Consider the following 17344-nt stretch of genomic DNA (forward strand, 5'->3'; position numbering starts at 1 on the left):
CATAGTCAGTTGGTCAGGCTCATCTTAGAGAAGGTGTTTTCCTTACCCAGTTTTGGATCTGGGTACCTGAAGTGAATTGTTGGTGGGATAGACCCAGCTTGTCCTTGTGGAAACTCGAGTCTTTGTAATTGTACTTCTGCAGTCTAACTCACTTTTTGCTGCTGAAGGAGAAATAGCAGCCTGTGAGATATTCTCTCTTTGTTTTAAAAAGCTGAAAGGAGCCTCTGTGTGTTGGGGCTGTGCTGTATATGCTGGGAAGAGAGAGTGACCATGCCCCTGTGATTCCAAGGGCTTTCCATGAGAAACCTCTCTAGGAAGAAGTTGCAGAGCTGCTGACCAGAGCTGGGCTCTGCTGGTTGCCCTCAGCAGCTGCAGCTGTGGGGACTGAAGTCTGTAGAAGCCACACAGTGTTCATCCCTGGAAATGTATGGGGCTGTTTATAAAACTGCTCCATGACCAGTTTTACACTTTTGGGGCATACACAAAATACCGTAAATTTGAGATGATTCACTTGCACGCACATCTCTCTCTTGTACAGTTTTCCCTCTTTTTAAGATTTAGATTTCAAGGCTTCTCAGCCTGTTTCTCAGCATATGGCCAAAGGGTTTATGAGGCTATGAAACAGGCATGAAAAAAGCTCCATGTTTCATGGAAGTGTTGTGTGGTTTAAATAGTTAATGCATGCGTATGCATATTCAGAGCTTTGCGTCAAAAGCCCTTGCATATCATTTGTGTGTAAATACAGGTTTCTACCACTCTACAGACAGCTAGCATCGCATTATTTCTTATTCCCCTACTTCCCTGTGGGGTTTTCAGGTAACAGTAGCAGAAAAATAATGTGATTTTCTATTTTTATAGGGACTCAGCAGTTAATGTTCACTGCCAGGCACACTCCTTTTCATGTCTGGCAGCTCTACAGAACTTGGGTTGTGTGACTAAACTGTACTCACATGAAGCATGCTATTAAAATGGGAATGGTTCTTCAACAGATTAAGGCTTCCTAGGCTTCAAGTGCTTAAGGTGAATTTAAAGAAACCCACTGAAACAACTTAGGTTAAAAAGACTCTACAACCCCTTGGCCCCGAAGCTTGCCCTCTTGCACCATGTAATAGATATATTTAAAGCCAGTCTGTTGTTCAGCTGACACTTGGAGTGGTGTAAGTGGTTGCAGCCAGCAATAAAAGTTCTGCCTTAGTAGCATTCAGACCCCCACTCCTTTTTTGCCACATCATTTTTCATCTGGATCAGTGCCCTGATCCCCTCTGCTCTATGCCCACCAAATCCGTGTTGGCAGGAAGGTGCCATGGCACAGGAGTAAAGATGAGCCACTGGGGGACAAATGTACCTGGGACTGTAGCTTGAGGGTTGACTTGTTAGACCAGAAGTCACAGAAGTTTTCTGAGACTCCCACATTAATGCATGTACTGTAAATAATTTCATTTTTGCAAGTAATTCAGAGATAACCATTGTTGCCTTTGTTTGAGCAAGAGTGGTGTTGACCTCTTGGCTTCCAGAAGAGAACAACTTGTCTAATTGCAGTATTTTCTTGATCAATTATTACATGGTGCCCTTGCTGGTACTGTTGAGAATTGTTGAAAAACATCTTAACTAAAATAATAGATATATTTTGAAGATAGATCCTGTGTGTGTGTCTATGTATATACACATAAATATGGGTTTCAAATACTCCAGTATAAGTGATTCTGCTTCACAGACTTAGTGCCCTGGTCATTTTTGGTAGCTGTAATTTTAGCCTTCTGATCTCACCTGTTAAGCATTTAAGTATTTTAAGTAAACTCAGTTATTATGCTGGGAGTTAATATCAGGGGTTTCTGAAGTGCTTGGCCCAGCAAACAGATCCCAGTTTTTCTAGTATGGAAAAGGATTCTTCTAATTGTTTTCCAGAGTCGCAATATAAATTTGGAATGAATGATGCTGACACATAATGGCAGATTTGATAGTTAGGAAATCAGACTAAAATAAGGACCAAATGTGGATAACAAAGATTTAGTGAAGGAAAATGAGGAAAAGCCTTTCCACCTGTGTATTGTTTAGGCAGCACTGATGCAGATATGCAGAGATTAATCTGGTCAAGATAAAACTAAATTACCATGGAGCAGGAGATTTTTGAAGATGACTGTTCATGTTTCCACATTAAACACAAGGTCAACAGATTATAGACAAAGGGCAGGTCTGCCAAAAGAAAACAAAATATTTCAGAAATGGTAGCAGAGAGAGTTGATGTGCAATGCCACGGGGGCTGTTCAAGAAGGAAAAACCAGAATGTGATGAATAAATAGGTGATCTGATTGCAAATAATTTATTACTGTGATTAGTGCTAGGTAGTCTTTTTCGTCAAGGAAGAGAGAAGGATTGAATGAGACTTTCTCTTGCTGCTGCCCTAGCTTTTGATGTGTCTTAATCCTTAAAATACCAGCAGCTGTCTTCACACCGATTGCAAGAAATACTGTCTGGGTTTCCCCTGCAGATTTCAGGTGCTTATATAACTTGTATAGTGCTACCTTTATGTGTTTTAATAATTACTGATGTCACCATTAGTTTGCCTTTGCATGTTCAGTGTGCCTTCAAAGTAAGCCCTCATTAAAAAAAAAAAAAAAAAATTAAGCAAAAATGCTCCAGGCTTAATTTGGCATAATATCAGCAAAACGTGCTGGTTTTCAAGTCTATCAAAATAAATGAAAGTGTAAAGCTTGGACATGTATCAAGTAAGATGAAGAGTTTTCTGTGCTAAAACAGGCAAATGTTGATAACTTAGCAGAAAACTGAATTTGACTTCTCCATCCCACTTCTCTGAGAATATTATCACACCTAGCTTGTTTTGGGGGATTGATGGTTATGACAAGTGTATCAAATTTCATGCTGGTGATATCTTTTATGTTTCCTGGGAGAAGAGAAAATAGCAGTTTTATCTCGTGCCCAGGAGTCACAGAGAGCAGGAATTGTAGCTACATGCCACAGAGAGTTTTTAAATAAAAATGCATCGCAGAGCAGCACATAGGAGAGATGGGGAAGGGGAGGAAGGTGGGAAAGGAGTGAGTAAAAAAAACTGTAAAGGAGCATTTATTGCATCTCCCCAGCTTTTATTCTAATGCAGCACCACAGAGCGTTATGAATATGTATTTTGTTCAGACCTGAGGTATCTATGAAAAACATAGTCTGCTTGGTTTTTTCAAGGGATTTCTAGCTTTTTGGTTTTCCATCCAGAATTAACTAATTTTGCAAAGATGAAACACATTGTGCACACATGCCTCATGCAATTCCTGATTCTGTGCTGCAAATACTGAAAATCAAAGGGCTTTAACTAGTTCCCCTGCAAGTCCTATTTAGGGGAAAAGTTAATCTTGTTGTATATACTTACAGCTTTACTCTGAGACTCACTTTAAAAAAGAGCCCAAACTCACACAGTTTCGAAAGTTGGAAGATAAGTTTTAAACTAGGAAAGCCACTTCTATTTAGAAGAACTGTACTCACAAGAAATGTACAACAGATTCTATCTTTCCTGGGACAGATGTTGTGGGTTCCGGAACTGGAAGATAAACCCACAGATTTCTACATGAATTTTGCTGCCTTTATGGAAAAAACAAGGACAAACTGCACAGAAATTCCCATAACAAAACCAACAATTTCTAAACAATTATTAGTATTAAACACCAAAATGAAGGATAAGGTATGAGGCTAAGAAATCAGGCTTGTTGTGAAGGCAGGAGCAGTTAGCTTTGATGCAATCTTACGTGTGATTTTTGGCAAGTCACAGGGGGACAGATTTTGTAAGAGAGCCTAACTTCTGTGAAGACTGCATTTTTAAGGGAGCTCAGCACCCAGTATGTTTATTTGGAAGATCTGGCACTGATTGCTGGTACCAAGCGCTTGAAAATCTGTTCTGAACTCCAAAAATCTGGCTCTGTGAGCATGATCCATGCCTCCTTCCAAACAACGGTATTAGTTCCCCTGAACTGGGGGGAGCAAACATGTGATTATTTCCTTCTGACTCTGATGGTAAATAATTTTCCTTTTTTCGAGTTTGTCTTACATGGCTGAGTTTCGTGGTTGCTCCTACGTGTGAGCTTTTTACAAGAACTGAGATACTGCTATAAACATAGTAACAACAACATCAACAACGACAATAATAATAATATTATAGAAGGACATTGCAAATGAATTGAAGCTTTGGGGAATAAACCAGGTCTTGAATAAATATGGGTTCTTTGCTTCTTTTCTGCCAAGGTCAGGGTTGAATGTGTGAGATGGTATTTCTTGTTGGGACTCAGATGTTTATTAGTTCTTATTCTACAGTCTCACCAACCCTGATGGAGCTGTATCTCCCTCTCTACAAGGCCTTTTAAGGATAAACTGTCAAATTAAGAAATTACACCGAAATTATTGTTACTTTTAACCCAATAACCAACCACTCTTGCCTGCAATGGGGACTTTTTTATTCAATTGCACAAAACCACCCAAACCCATGGAGAAGAAGGTGAAGAAGGACCAGCCTCTGCCCTAAAGCCCCTATTTTGTTTTTTATATATTACTATATTCTAAAACCTTAAACTCTTAAGTTTTCTACCCTGTGATGTTACACGCTTCTATCCAAACTCCACACCCATAATCCCAGTTCTGCCATTCCATTTTGGAAGCTTCTCCACAGCCTCAGGTCAATGCAGAGTTCTCCTGGGGGTCAGTGCCTGCCAGCACAGAAAGTCTGCAATTCTCAGCAGCCAGGGCTCCAACAAGTAAATGCCACGGGAATACAGATTAATCATTACAAAGCCGTAATTTAGACCCCACCAGCCCCAGCAGTCTGCTCTGGTGCTCTCAGGACATGGCTGGCAGCATCCTGCAGTCTCTGGTCACCTGCCAGGCTCCTCACTGCAGGTCACTCCTGAGGACTAAAGCCTTGTGGTCACACTGAGGTGAATAACCCTGCAGTGGTGTTTGATGCTGCCTTTGGAGCTGGTTTGACTCCAGCAGCTGGTGCTGCTGAGCCCTGCAGCACGGGCTCTTTGCTGTGGCATGGCTCTATGTGCCATTCCTGTGCATTTTGACCCTGTTCCACGGCGTGGAGGAGGAGCAGCATCCGTGTCCTGTGCCCAGCACGGAGATGCTCCCAGGCCTTGGGTGTCCCACTCTGTCACTGCTGGCTGGCTGCTTGTTGTGGGAGGAAATGTGCTAATGAAGTCCTCTTTTTTGTTATTTCAGGAAACCTACCATATGAATATAAAATAGTGATTGCTGGGAATCATGAACTGACATTTGATAAGGAATTCATGGCAGACCTTGTTAAACAAGATTACTACCGCTTTCCCTCTGTGTCCAAATTGAAACCAGAGGACTTTGACAATGTTCAGTCACTCCTGACAAATAGTATTTACTTACAAGATTCAGAGGTAACAGTTAAAGGATTCCGAATATATGGTGCCCCGTGGTAAGTCTCAATTTAAACTTTCTTTGCTGTTTATTGCTTGAACCCCAGCAGGAATCATTCCTGTTGAATCTGCATGAAGCTGCTTTGTTGCATTACCCTGCAGAACAGTATCATATTTAGCTGTAACCATTCTGACACAGTTGCTTTTCTTTTTTTAAAATTTTTCCCCTTTTCTTTTTTGGATAGATAATCGCTATTTAGCCAAGTGTGTGAAATATGACAAAAGGAGCTGTAACTATTTGTGTTCTGCCTGCTAAATGTACCTAAACTGTGGAGTCAATACCAACTCTGTTCTTGTGGATGAATTGTGGTGGCATTTTGGGATGCATTAGGGACTCTATTGCATTCTATACTGCTGACTTATTTATATCTATATTTGCTGTGCTAATAGAATAGTGTGGTGGCATTTAACACCCACACAGCGTAAGGGGACAAGGAGCAGGTGCTTTAAGCCCTATTTTTGAGCAGTTCTAGGCATTGTTTTCTTTTGCTTGTAAAGTTGTGATAACAGAATTTCAAACGGGTTTTGGTTTCATTCCACCCATGTGTCAAGCGTGTCATGCAGGAAAGATTGCTGCCCAGTTTGGTGCTAAGGAGATCCTGCCTTGTTTTTTCTACATGTCATTTAATTGTGATGCCTGACATCTTTCTCTGGAGCCTTGGGTAGCACTTGTTCTAAATTCTCATGCTGAGAACAGCCACAGTCCTCTCAGGTTTTAGCAGAGACCTGAACTTGAGTGATGGTGATAATCATTCTGTTGCTTGGAATTCTCAATTGTCAGCAGAAGCACCGACATGCTAATTTATGCACACCTATAAGAAGGGCTTATTATGAGCTTATAACTTTTTTTTGATGTCAGCCTTGCTTTAAAGGTGAGAGTAGGTGAGGGGTTGAACCAGGAAATGGGACAAACCTATACATGGATTAGAAATTTTCCCTTTCAGCTCATCTTTGTTGTCATGGCCTGGAGACCTTGGTGGTTGGTGTGACACCACTCACATTGATGCTTCTGACAATGCTTTCTCTTGGTCATATTGTATGCATTAGTGCTGGCTGGAAAACTGTGATCTAGCTCTGTATCTCACATTCTTGACTTTAGCTGCTAATCTTTTAATTTAAGTCATAGCCTTTAGCTACTAGTTTAAATCAGCCTGACATTGCTTAGCTAAAAAAAAAAAAAAAGTAATGCCCTAAATCCTGCAATATCAGCAAATTGGGAAAGATGATCTTAATTCAGGTTAGAAATCATCTCCTCAAGACAGTTTAAAGTAATTTTTTTGTAACAGCAGCACAGAAGGGCTTGGGTAGTGGGGTTGGTTTGAAGCTTGCTGCAGGCTGAGGAGCTGAGGAAGGTTTGCTGCTGAAGTTGGGATTGTGTTTAGCTGCTTTTGTGTGTGTGCATCAGACTTGGGTTAGGAAGTGCAGGCATATTTGCAAATTTATTTAGATCAGATTTAATGAGCTCAGCTTCCTGCAGCACTGCCGGAGAACACAGGAGAGGACCATGTGATGCACCTTTACATTTACATTTATATTTACTGGTAATTTATAATTTTCTTTTTTCTTCTCCTTTCCTTCCCAAATCCATAATGGAAATCTGCCCTCCGTTTGTCTCCAGAAGAGACATTTAGAAGTTCATGCTGCATTTAGAAGTTCTTTCCATTTGCAGGTGTGCACATGGATTTAGAATGTTTGCTCTGGAATATTAAGGGACGTCACATCAAGGCCCTGAGTTGTCTTAGCTGTAAAAAGAGAATGACATACGTCTCCTGACCTAGTCATGGAAGACAAACCTGAATTAATCTTTCCCATAATCCATTGATAACTGGATTTTTCCCATTAGTGATGCATGATAAATGAAGCTGGATTGTTAGAAATTTACACTGAGCTCAAATCAAGTGAGGACTTCACTCTCTTGATCTTCATTTGTGTTTAGCTGCCAAAAACTGTTGTCAAATCATGTCTTGAGCACCTCTTGGTGTGGAGTTGAGCTGTATTTTCAATAAAGCTTTTTAGATCTATCAGCCAGTCCGTGTTGAGAGCAGAAATGTGGTACTGTCCATGCATTTTCTCTCTTTTTTTTTTTTTTTTTTAATAATGACAGTTGTTAGAAAATATGAAAATTTACTAGTTGGTTTTTTTTGGGTTTTTTTTTTTGTTTGTTTTTTTTTGTATTTTAGCCAGTCTTTCAGAGGAAGAAAAAGGCCCATCAGATATTAGTAAAATCTGCTCTAATTTTGTTCTGTGCCTAGAAACTGAGACAGGATGATCAGACAGGCGTTTTACGACTTCCTAAATTTTTATACTCTCTCCCCTCCAATCACAGCTTACTCCATTCCTGTAAATCTTCTGATTACCCTCAAGGAAGAGAATTTGTGGGGGTTTGTGTGTATTTACAGCCTCCTTACCCCAATTAGTTCTGTCACAGAATTGGAGCACTGGTCATTAACCCAGGAGATGTGCCAACCCTAACGTGAGATAAGTTGGCATGTTCAATTTATGTGCAGTTTTGTAAGTATTTCCAGAGGGGGGAAAAAAATTCTCATTTGCTGATAAAGCTACTGGTTTTAATTTTAAAAAGAGGGCTCAAACCAAGAATAACAGATGTGATTCTGGAGGTTTGAGCCTGTCAGGGGTTTCTAAGAAGTAATTGCCTGAGTACTGGGAAGGTTGGCTGTAAGTCATCTATCTAGAAAATGTAAATTGCCAACTCAGTGTAAATACAGAGAAGAAATATCAGTTCATATTCATTACATGTTATTACTCATGGTACATTTAAAAGCTTTCTAAAGACCTACGAGAATTCAAGTAGGCCTCCTAACTTACAATTTAGCAGGATTTGTGAGTAAAAAATAACTTACAATACATGGGAGCATTCATGTGTATTTGCAATTGGAATGTGCTGTGGTGCATAACAACAGCCTCTGAGGAGCAGAAAATCTGAATTTAGCCTGATAGTTCTGAGAGTATTAAATGGCATTAGCTGGAGGGAAGTTGAAAAGAAGAGTATCATCTCCTAAAAGAGAAAAGTGCAAGGGTGGGACATAAATCGCATTCAGAGCTCTTCTCATTTTCTGAGGTGAAGAATCTAACTGACATTTTCACACCTTAAACAGGAGATTCTTTGATGTACCTTGAAGGAACAAAATGGCTGAAGATTTTCCATTTGGTTTATAGATAACAATCCACAAAAACATTCCCCTCCTTTCTCTTCCTTCTGACTTTGCCCTATGAACTTGGCTTGTTTGCTGGGAAAAAAATTGATAGTTTATGCAGTAAAAAATTCTGTATGATTCCAGTGAAAATATTTCTTCCTTGGGAAATTCGAGATTGAGGTTTCTTATTAAACAGGATGGAAAATAAACCAGTGATGGATTTATGAATTTTTAAATCTTAAACTCCCCCTATGAAGTAAACATAAGCATAACTCATGCTGATGTATCTGTGAAAGGGGAAGGAGACACAGTCTGTTTTTACTGCAGCTCTGGGTGCTGAATATGCATAAGTGAATTAGTGTAAGTTTTACTTATATTCAAATGTTATTTTCAAATATGTGCTGGTTTTTTTTTTAATCTTATTTGAAATTGTTCATCCGTGCTGAGGGCTGGATTTACCATAGTATGCTGTAGACATTTGGATACAAATATTCTCACAGCGTGTGTTTTCTAATGAAGCTTTAAAAGCACTCAAACCACCAGAGAACTGCAGTTAACTGGAGCCAGAATTTGTTTAAACCACATTTTGACAGAAACAATTGCTCAGGAAGAATATTTTTCACTGTTTTATTTTGTTCTGCTGATTAGCTCTGTAGGTAACTTCTGTGGGGTTTTGCCTGTTTGAAAGAGAAAAGTAGCTGAAAAGAAAAAGTGTTCTGATGTACTTTATTTTGTGTGCATCAAAATTCGTGATTCTTAGTTTTATGAAGAAGGAGGAAATAGGCTTATTTATAGATTTTAAATTCTGTTCTGCATAAGAATTTCACAGAAAAAATCAAAAGCTCTAAGTGTAAATTAATCTAACAAAGCAATCCTTTACATCATTTTTAGTTATGAAAGTATGTCAGCAAACTCCACTCATATCTACCAGAAGGAGAAGTAAAACTGGAGGCCTGGGACTTTCAGCCTATATATTTGTTTAGATAATTGAAGATATAGGTATCTTTTTGAAAGAAGAAATGTGTAGTGTAAATATATATAAATATAAAAGTATATGTATAAATATCTACAAGATACTATATAAATATACATTTTTATATGTTATTATATATAAATAATAAATATATAGACTTTCAGCCTATATAATTGTTTAAATAACTAGAGATATATGGAGGTATCTTTTTGGAGGAAGAAATATGTAGTTTAAATATATAAAAATATATAAATATAATATATAAATATATATAATAATAGAAATAAATAAATATATATAACTTCAGCATATGTATTTGTTCAAGTAACTGGAGATATATGTATCTTTTTGAAGGAAGAAATGTGTAGTGTAAATATATATAAATATATATAAGTATCTACATGATAATACATAAATATATAAAATTATATCTATAAAATAAATATAAATAATGAATATATAGACTTTCCATCTATATATTTGCTTAGATAACTGGAGACACAGAGATCTTTCTGAAGGCAGAAATGTGTGGTGTAAATCTCATTCAGTGCAATCAATGTATGCCGGTGGTTAGCAGAACCAGCGCTCCGTGGGTAACTGAAAAGCGCCACGAACGTAGAAGATGACAATCAATTACTCCAATACTGACTGGAATCTGGGGTTTGCATCGCTGCGATGCGGATGAATTCCCCGGGAGAAGGTGGGACAGAGCCCTTGCCTGCCGGCAGCAGCGCTGTGCAGCGATATCCTGAGCGCCTCTCGGCAGCGGAGCACAAAGCTTCTAATGAACACTGCTGGGTTTGTCCTGTGTCCAGGAATTTGATCTGGAGGGTGATCCAGAGGTCAAGAACAAACGGCTCACTATCACTCACGTCTGCGCGGCCAAGGCTTTCATTTGCTTTTTTTAGTAACTCTAGAGGAAGTGCCTTAACTCTTTTTCAGGAGCAAAGTTTTAATTGGCATAGATAATGCAACCTTAAGAAAGCAGAGACGGGTTCAGCCAGCTCCTTTAAAAATAATGTTTTGTGCAATCTTGGCCTTTTCTTTTTAGCCCAGTGTAAAATCTGGTGTTCCATCAAATGACTTTACATCGGTTTAAAATTATTTCTCTAACTCGGTTTCTTTCTCTGCTTCATTTGCAATGATATTTTAGTACAAGCAGCTCTAAGTCAGTACTTCTGCCTTGTTCTGATCAGTGTTTTCAGACTCTCTGTTTATCCTGTCAGAGAGGTGTCAGAGGGTTTTTTTTCCTTTCCAATTATAAGTTTTGTAATGCATCATGGGTTTTGCTGACAGTCTTCAAGTTCTTGAAATAGCAAGCAAATTAACAGCAGATATTGAGCGTGAGGACTGGAAAACCAATTGGCAACTCACATGATGGGATTCAGATACACTGATGGGTTGGAATGGATCTCATTTCTTTTATTTTCATGGTCTTAGCTGGCAATTAGCTCGTGTCTAAGAAAAGGAGGGATAGAAATTGGACTATTCAGCAATAAAGTCCTTCTTTGCTGTTTAGTGCTGAGGAAACCAGGGGAGACTGGACAAGGCTGTGTGTGTCGCACCAGTTTTTCAGGAATTCTTGTGTTTATGCAGTAGAAGTCAGCAACTGAGAGAATTATTGGCAAAGACTGAAGTCTCCTGTCTGTATGTTAAACAAACACACCACCACTGCAGCGTGGCTGTGTTTAAAGGTGCAGGCTTCTGTTTCGTTTTTCTTGGCATTTGTCCTCCAGGTCTCTCAGTTTAGAATGGAAGAATGAATTCCCCCTGGTCTAGAATTGCAGGTTTGTTTACATTTTGTGCCTTGTTGGGAATGTAGCTGATTTTTCTTTGCTCTCCTTGATATCAGATTCACTTGCAAGTAAAAAATTGTCCTGTTTACTTTTGAAAGCTTTCTTTCTTTTTCTTCTTCTTTTTTTTTTTTTCTTTTTATAATAAAGAGAGGTATGTTTGTAATTTTAAATGCACTCGCTCATAAGTAATTTTTAATACTGTGGCACAAACCGGCCCTATTTAATTCTTTGGACAGCTCTGCATCCTGGCACTGGGGCAGATCATGAAACCTTGATCTTTTCTTCAGGCTTGACTTCAGCAGGAATAACAACTTCAGAGTATTCATTACTGGTGTTAACAAATAAACTGTGCCTAAAATTTGTGAGTGGAATTCTGAACAGTTAAAGGAGACAAATGGTAGCTCTCCTAGCTCTTTTGAATCTGGTGTGGAAAGAGGGATTTGATGTTTTCCACAAGTGACTGTGGAAATCTGCTCTGAGTCTCTAATTCTTGCTCCATTTTCCTGGAGTTCGGGAGAAAAGCAGGGAGGCAGAAGGAGCGTGAGCTGTGGTGCTGGGGCGCCGATTATTCATGGTGCTCTCCTCATTTGTAAGTTGAAGTATGGCTTGCTCAACAAGAAGGACATTTTGACAGACAAGCTGTGCTTAGTTTTGCTTTGGTTGGTGTGTTTTTACTTGCCAGGAGCAGGTAGTTTGCTTTCCTTTAGCTGAACACTGGAATAACACAGTGGTCACTGTGGCATTCGTGTGCAAGGAGCAGGCTGAAAACGTTCACAGCCAGTGAGGAGTTACAAGAGTAGGAAACAGAATACTGCAAAACTCCTTGCATTTTTAACTCTCATCAGACTTTGTCTTGGGAGAGGGTTTGAAGCTCCTTAAAGAATGGGAGCTGGGAAAGAAGAGTTAAGGCAAGAGTTAAGGCAGATCTGGAGATGGGCAGTTCTTTGCAGGGTCGGACTCCTTGCAGTGTGTTGATACTTGCTTGAATAAATTCTGCCATGCAGCCCCTGCACTTCAGGACTCCTGCTTTTCCATTTCCACATGCACCACAGCTCTTTGTGGTGGTCTGGTACAGAAGGGAAGACAGATAGAAGCTGAAAACCCCTTGCTGCTCAGGTGAACTGAAAAATGACTTCTCTCTAGGACAGCCACCTTCACGGCAGGAGAGTGGAGAAGTAAGAGAGGGGCTCCAGCTCTGACAGGCTGACATCAGAATGGGTTTTCCATTGTGTGGTGCTCTTCAAGCCTCATTACTTGCATTGCTTCATTTCCCCCATGCCCTGAGCAAGAAGGATTAGGGAGCAGGTGGATGCTGAGTGACAGGCAGAGAAGCCTGTTGGAGGATGTCTGGGTCTGGCTGAGCTGGAGCCTGTTTCTCACAGCACCATCCCAGTGCTGTGCTCTGCCCTGGGAGCTGGAAGGGTGTTGGTGACACACCTGTGTTTGGCTACAGCATCAGCACTGCTTTCTCCAACATCCCTCCCCCCCATCAGCAGGCTGGGCAAGATTTTGGAAGGGGACCCACACTGACCACGGGAATATTCCATCCCATGTGATGTCAGCTCAGCTATAAAAGCTAAGGAGAGTGGGGGGATGGTGTTTGATATTTACAGTGTTTGCCTTCTGGAGCAAGCACTCCATGTGATGAAGCCTGGCTTCCTGGGGAGTGAAATGAGGATGGAGGAGGTGACAGGGAGGAAGGTGCTGGTTGGGTGTGGGAAACAGATGCAATCTACAAGTGGTTTGTTTCACAGTTCATCTATTCAGGACAAACAGGAAGAAATGTGAAAGAATTTATGTCACAGGTAGAGTTGACAATAAAGCTCACGAGATCTGATGGCGATAAAATGCAATAGAAATGGAGAAGCAATTATTTTTTATTTTTTTAAATCCAAAAGTAAGTGACTAGATTTTGTTAGCTCCCAGTGAAGGGTAAGATTTCTCATGACTGTCTTTCAGATGATTTGGGTCATATTTATCTAATACTTATTGATCACAATGCTAACTTTACCCTGTCATGTGTATAAAATGCTTAAAGTAATTCACAGGAGCTGTGAAATAAAGCAAAAATTGCACGTGCACTTTAAATAAGAGACCACTGCTTGTGAATCTGAGCATAGACATAAAGGTCAAGAGTGACAACTGCATTCATCAGATTTTCATGAGAATCTGTTCAGTAGAATAGATCTGGCACCTTATTTCAGAAGTGGTCAGCACTCAAGGATTCAGCTGAAAATCAAGGAGACCTGTGGGTATTTATAAGCACCCCTAAAAGGTTTAGGTGCTGGTGTGTTATTATGGTTTGTGAAATGTGAGGATTGCTGGCATTTCTAACAGGGCCACTTTGACAAAGGCAATGATGCTTCCCAGGGAGTGATCTCGTGATGATCTGAAACCATCTGACAACTCTGCCATCGTATTTATTTTGCAAGTAATGCGAGTACTTGAGTTTTGTATCTGCAGATCTGCCAGCCTGTCAGTCCTGTGCTTCTGGAGAACTCTCACCTCAAGTTTTGCTGCTTTGGCAGAATTTGTAGGGTGGGTAGAGCTGGCAGGAAGGTCGTGGGTCTGGTCCTTCAGAAAGCCAGTTTATTTTTGTACATATGTGAATCAGTGTGTGTCCCACTGACAAAAGCTGATCTTTGCAGCTGCTAACTGTATTAATCTCTTGAGTTGGGTTTATTGTTCTTTATAGTTGTGTACTGCCTCCAATTTTATAGAAGTAATATATAAAGTAAGCTTTATGTAAGAAGGAAGGCTGTCTTTCAGTCTCCTTTTCCTGGCACAGATTTTAAGGCATCTTGTTCTCAAAACTGGGGATGTAATAAATTTCAAGAAAGGTGTTCTCTTTAACACTTCCCTTGGTGTTCCATCTGGGCAGCTTGGGACACTTCCATGGCCTGCACTGCAAAAAGAAGGAGAAAGGCAACCTGGGTTGCTAGTCTGAAAGGTGTAAGTGTTCCCATTTTTAATATGGGATGCCCTGAAACACTCATCTCGAGTTATGGCTCCTTGAATTTGGTTTTTTTCAGTTTTTAGCAAGCTTGGCTCCTTCTGTTTATGACTGTGACATAAGTTTCATGTTTCTTGAGAAGTCTGCAAAGTGCTATTTTAAGGAATATTGTCTTCCATGGCCTAACCTGCAGATCTTTTTTATAAATTCCTAGATTTATGGGGTTCAAGACCTTATATTGCTGTATGTAGAGAGGTGGAACATTTGGGAAAGCTTAGAAAATGATGGAGAAACCAAGTATGGATCACTCTGCACAGCCAGATGGGGTATGTGGCATCTCTGCTGGGCTGCAGCATCTGGTCCCATCCATATTGCAGGGTTTGTGTAACAGTCAGAAATACAATATCAGTATTGTATTTCTGACTCACATATGCATAGCTGAAAAATGTAGTTGCTACAAACTTGAATCACCTAATACCAACCTAGAAATCCAAGATACCTGAAAGGGTGAGATGAAGGTGTGACTTGTTTCAGAGAAACAAACAAAACAAACACCTATTTTGTCATTGTTTTGTGGATTTTGGGGACAGAATATTCAGAGATACATAGACTGATGGTTCATCTGGAAATGAGCTCTTCTAGCACACAGCAGCAAGACCTCGCTGTAAGGATGTGCCTTTAGCTGATAATTACTAGCAGTCAATCTGCCCAGAATGTACACCTTTTCTTATTTATATTCCAGTCCTGTAACCTTCCCTATTCTCTTGTGCTTTTGTTCTATTAATCTACAAAACAGGGCTTGACTTGTGATTAGTCCTCAGAGGTTGTTTCTATTAATCAGGCTGCAAAACAGGTCTGCTTGGATGTTCTGTTGCAAGTGCTTGATGTGCTTACCTCATCAGCCCAGAGCCCAGAGCTGCTGGGCTTGTCTCAAACGCCAGTGAAATCACTGAGGTGTCTACTGCACTTTCTTTGTGTCTACATCTTGATTTTGGTGCTGTAGGAGGGGGAAAATAGAGGGAAATAATTGCAGTCCTACAGAAAATTGCATAGGTAAGTGACATTTGTGGCTGTATGTTGCAGGATGGGTCCTGTCACAGCAGAGCCACTGCTTACCTTTGCACGTGAAGGACCTGCCCAGTTATAATTGTGAGGATTAAAATTCAAACTTTGCTCATAGGTGGCACTAAGACTTAAACTCTGTAGAATTTGAGGGATAAGTCTATCTCCATAACATTCAGAGGGTCATTTAAGGGAATGTGTATTTCCCTGCAATAGGTAGAAAGCCATAGATATTTTTTGTGAAATATATATATTTTTGTACATATTTATTTATATATATAAAATTATACATTATATATATATATATATAATAAACAAGTTTCATTTTATGTATATAATATATATATATAAAACAAAAGAATAGGCTGAGAGCTGGTTTAATAGCAAAAAAAAAAAACCCAACCAACCTCAAACTGAACTGTTTGCAACACTTAAGTTATTAGAACTTACCATAAAATTTGAACAATAAACAGCATGTGTAGTGAGAAACTAATCTTGTTCCACTGTAGAAGAAACTGCTAACTATAAAAACGTAATGATTTATTCTTCTAATTAAATGCAGTATTTCTTGCCTTTAGGAGGAAAGCACATATGTACCAAAGCACAAATGTACCAAAAGAAACAAACCAGATCTCTAGTTTTTTTTTCTATATTGTCCCTTTGGCTTTATTTATTTTGTTTTTAAGTTTCAGTGATGGTGATGTACCCCTTAGCCAGCTCAATACAGTTCCCAAAGGGTTCCAAAGGAGATTTTCCACAGCAGGGCAGGAGAAGGGGTTCCCAAATTAGTTGTGTCTTATGAACTCATCCTGCCCAGTCTCTGCTGAGGGGGAGGAGCTGGCATTTTGGTGTGCCACCACCTTCTCCCTGGCAAACCCCAGGTGCTGCAGAGGGCTGACCTCTGGAAGGGCATGGAGAGCAAAGCCATTTTTCAGAGGTTTTAGTCACCTAAAGTGGTAAATTGGACAGTTTCTACTGCCCAAGGTGACTTATCCCAATTCTAGTCATGCTTAACGAAGACTTTTTCAAAGCCACCACAGTGAAATTTTACTATATTTTACTATACTGTTCCTATTAGGAATAGAGAAGAAATAGGTGCCCTAACATATTTTTCTGTAGTCAAATTTCTTTTGGTGATTTCATTTTCACCAGCTATTTATACCTTTTTTTTTTCTTTTTTCCTCCCTCCTTACCATTTCCCCAATTATCAGAGAAATGAGGCTTCCAGCATTGATTCATTTCGACCAGAGTCTGGAAGGCACAGGGAATCAAATTAACTAATATTTTACTTTTGCATGTGATTAATGCTAATGCTTACCGAGAAGAAAATACTTTGCTGTGATTTAATTTTCATTCTCCAGTTGAATCCCAGTGATTTAATTTTGCAGAGGGTTGTCTCTCTGCTTATTGTCTCTTAAGGAATCATAGAACTTAGAGATGGAAAAGAACTATTAAATCATCCTGCTATTGCAGGATTGTCTCCTACACTATATTTTTGAATATTATACCCAGTTCTAAGGAATGAAGAAAAGCAGTTTCAGTTAATTCTTTTTGAGGTTGTACCTCAGTGTAGTGAAGATGTTACTAATGGGAACTAATATTCTGCTTCTAAGTTTCCTAGGTTTATTTTATTTAAAAAAAAAAGCCAAATGATGCCAAGTTTGATGAGATGAGCCTAAAGATTTCTTGTACCCTTCATGATGTTGCTTTTCTAGCCTTGTGTAATTTATTTTATCCCATCAGTCTTCGTATTCCTTTCAGATTTTTTCCTCTCTGTTGTTTCTGGTGAGGTGCTGATATTCCAGGGCATTTGGTTGGTTAATTGTCTGGCTGGATTTTTTTTTGTTGTTGTTTGTTTTGTTGGTTTTTTGTTTGTTTGTGTTTTGGTATTTTGTTTGTTTGTGGTTTTTTTTTTTTTTTTTTTTACAAATTTTCACAAGAGGCTTAGACCCAAAGTGGAG

The 17344-nt window shown here is 39.4% G+C and overlaps 1 protein-coding gene across 6 annotated transcripts in view; it reads left to right on the forward strand.

Moving 5' to 3' along the window:
- The window catches only part of MPPED2 (metallophosphoesterase domain containing 2), a 109960-nt gene that overhangs the window by 55493 nt on the left and 37123 nt on the right, over positions 1-17344 (forward strand). For all 6 annotated transcript variants that reach the window (XM_031505083.2, XM_021536715.3, XM_021536720.3 and 3 more), the window contains exon 4: positions 5218-5443. In XM_031505083.2, coding sequence (XP_031360943.1) covers positions 5218-5443 — 226 coding nt within the window. The remainder of the gene's footprint in view (positions 1-5217; positions 5444-17344) is intronic.

The sequence above is a fragment of the Lonchura striata genome, chromosome 6 (genome assembly GCF_046129695.1).
Source record: "Lonchura striata isolate bLonStr1 chromosome 6, bLonStr1.mat, whole genome shotgun sequence".
NCBI classification, from domain to species: Eukaryota; Metazoa; Chordata; class Aves; order Passeriformes; family Estrildidae; genus Lonchura; species Lonchura striata.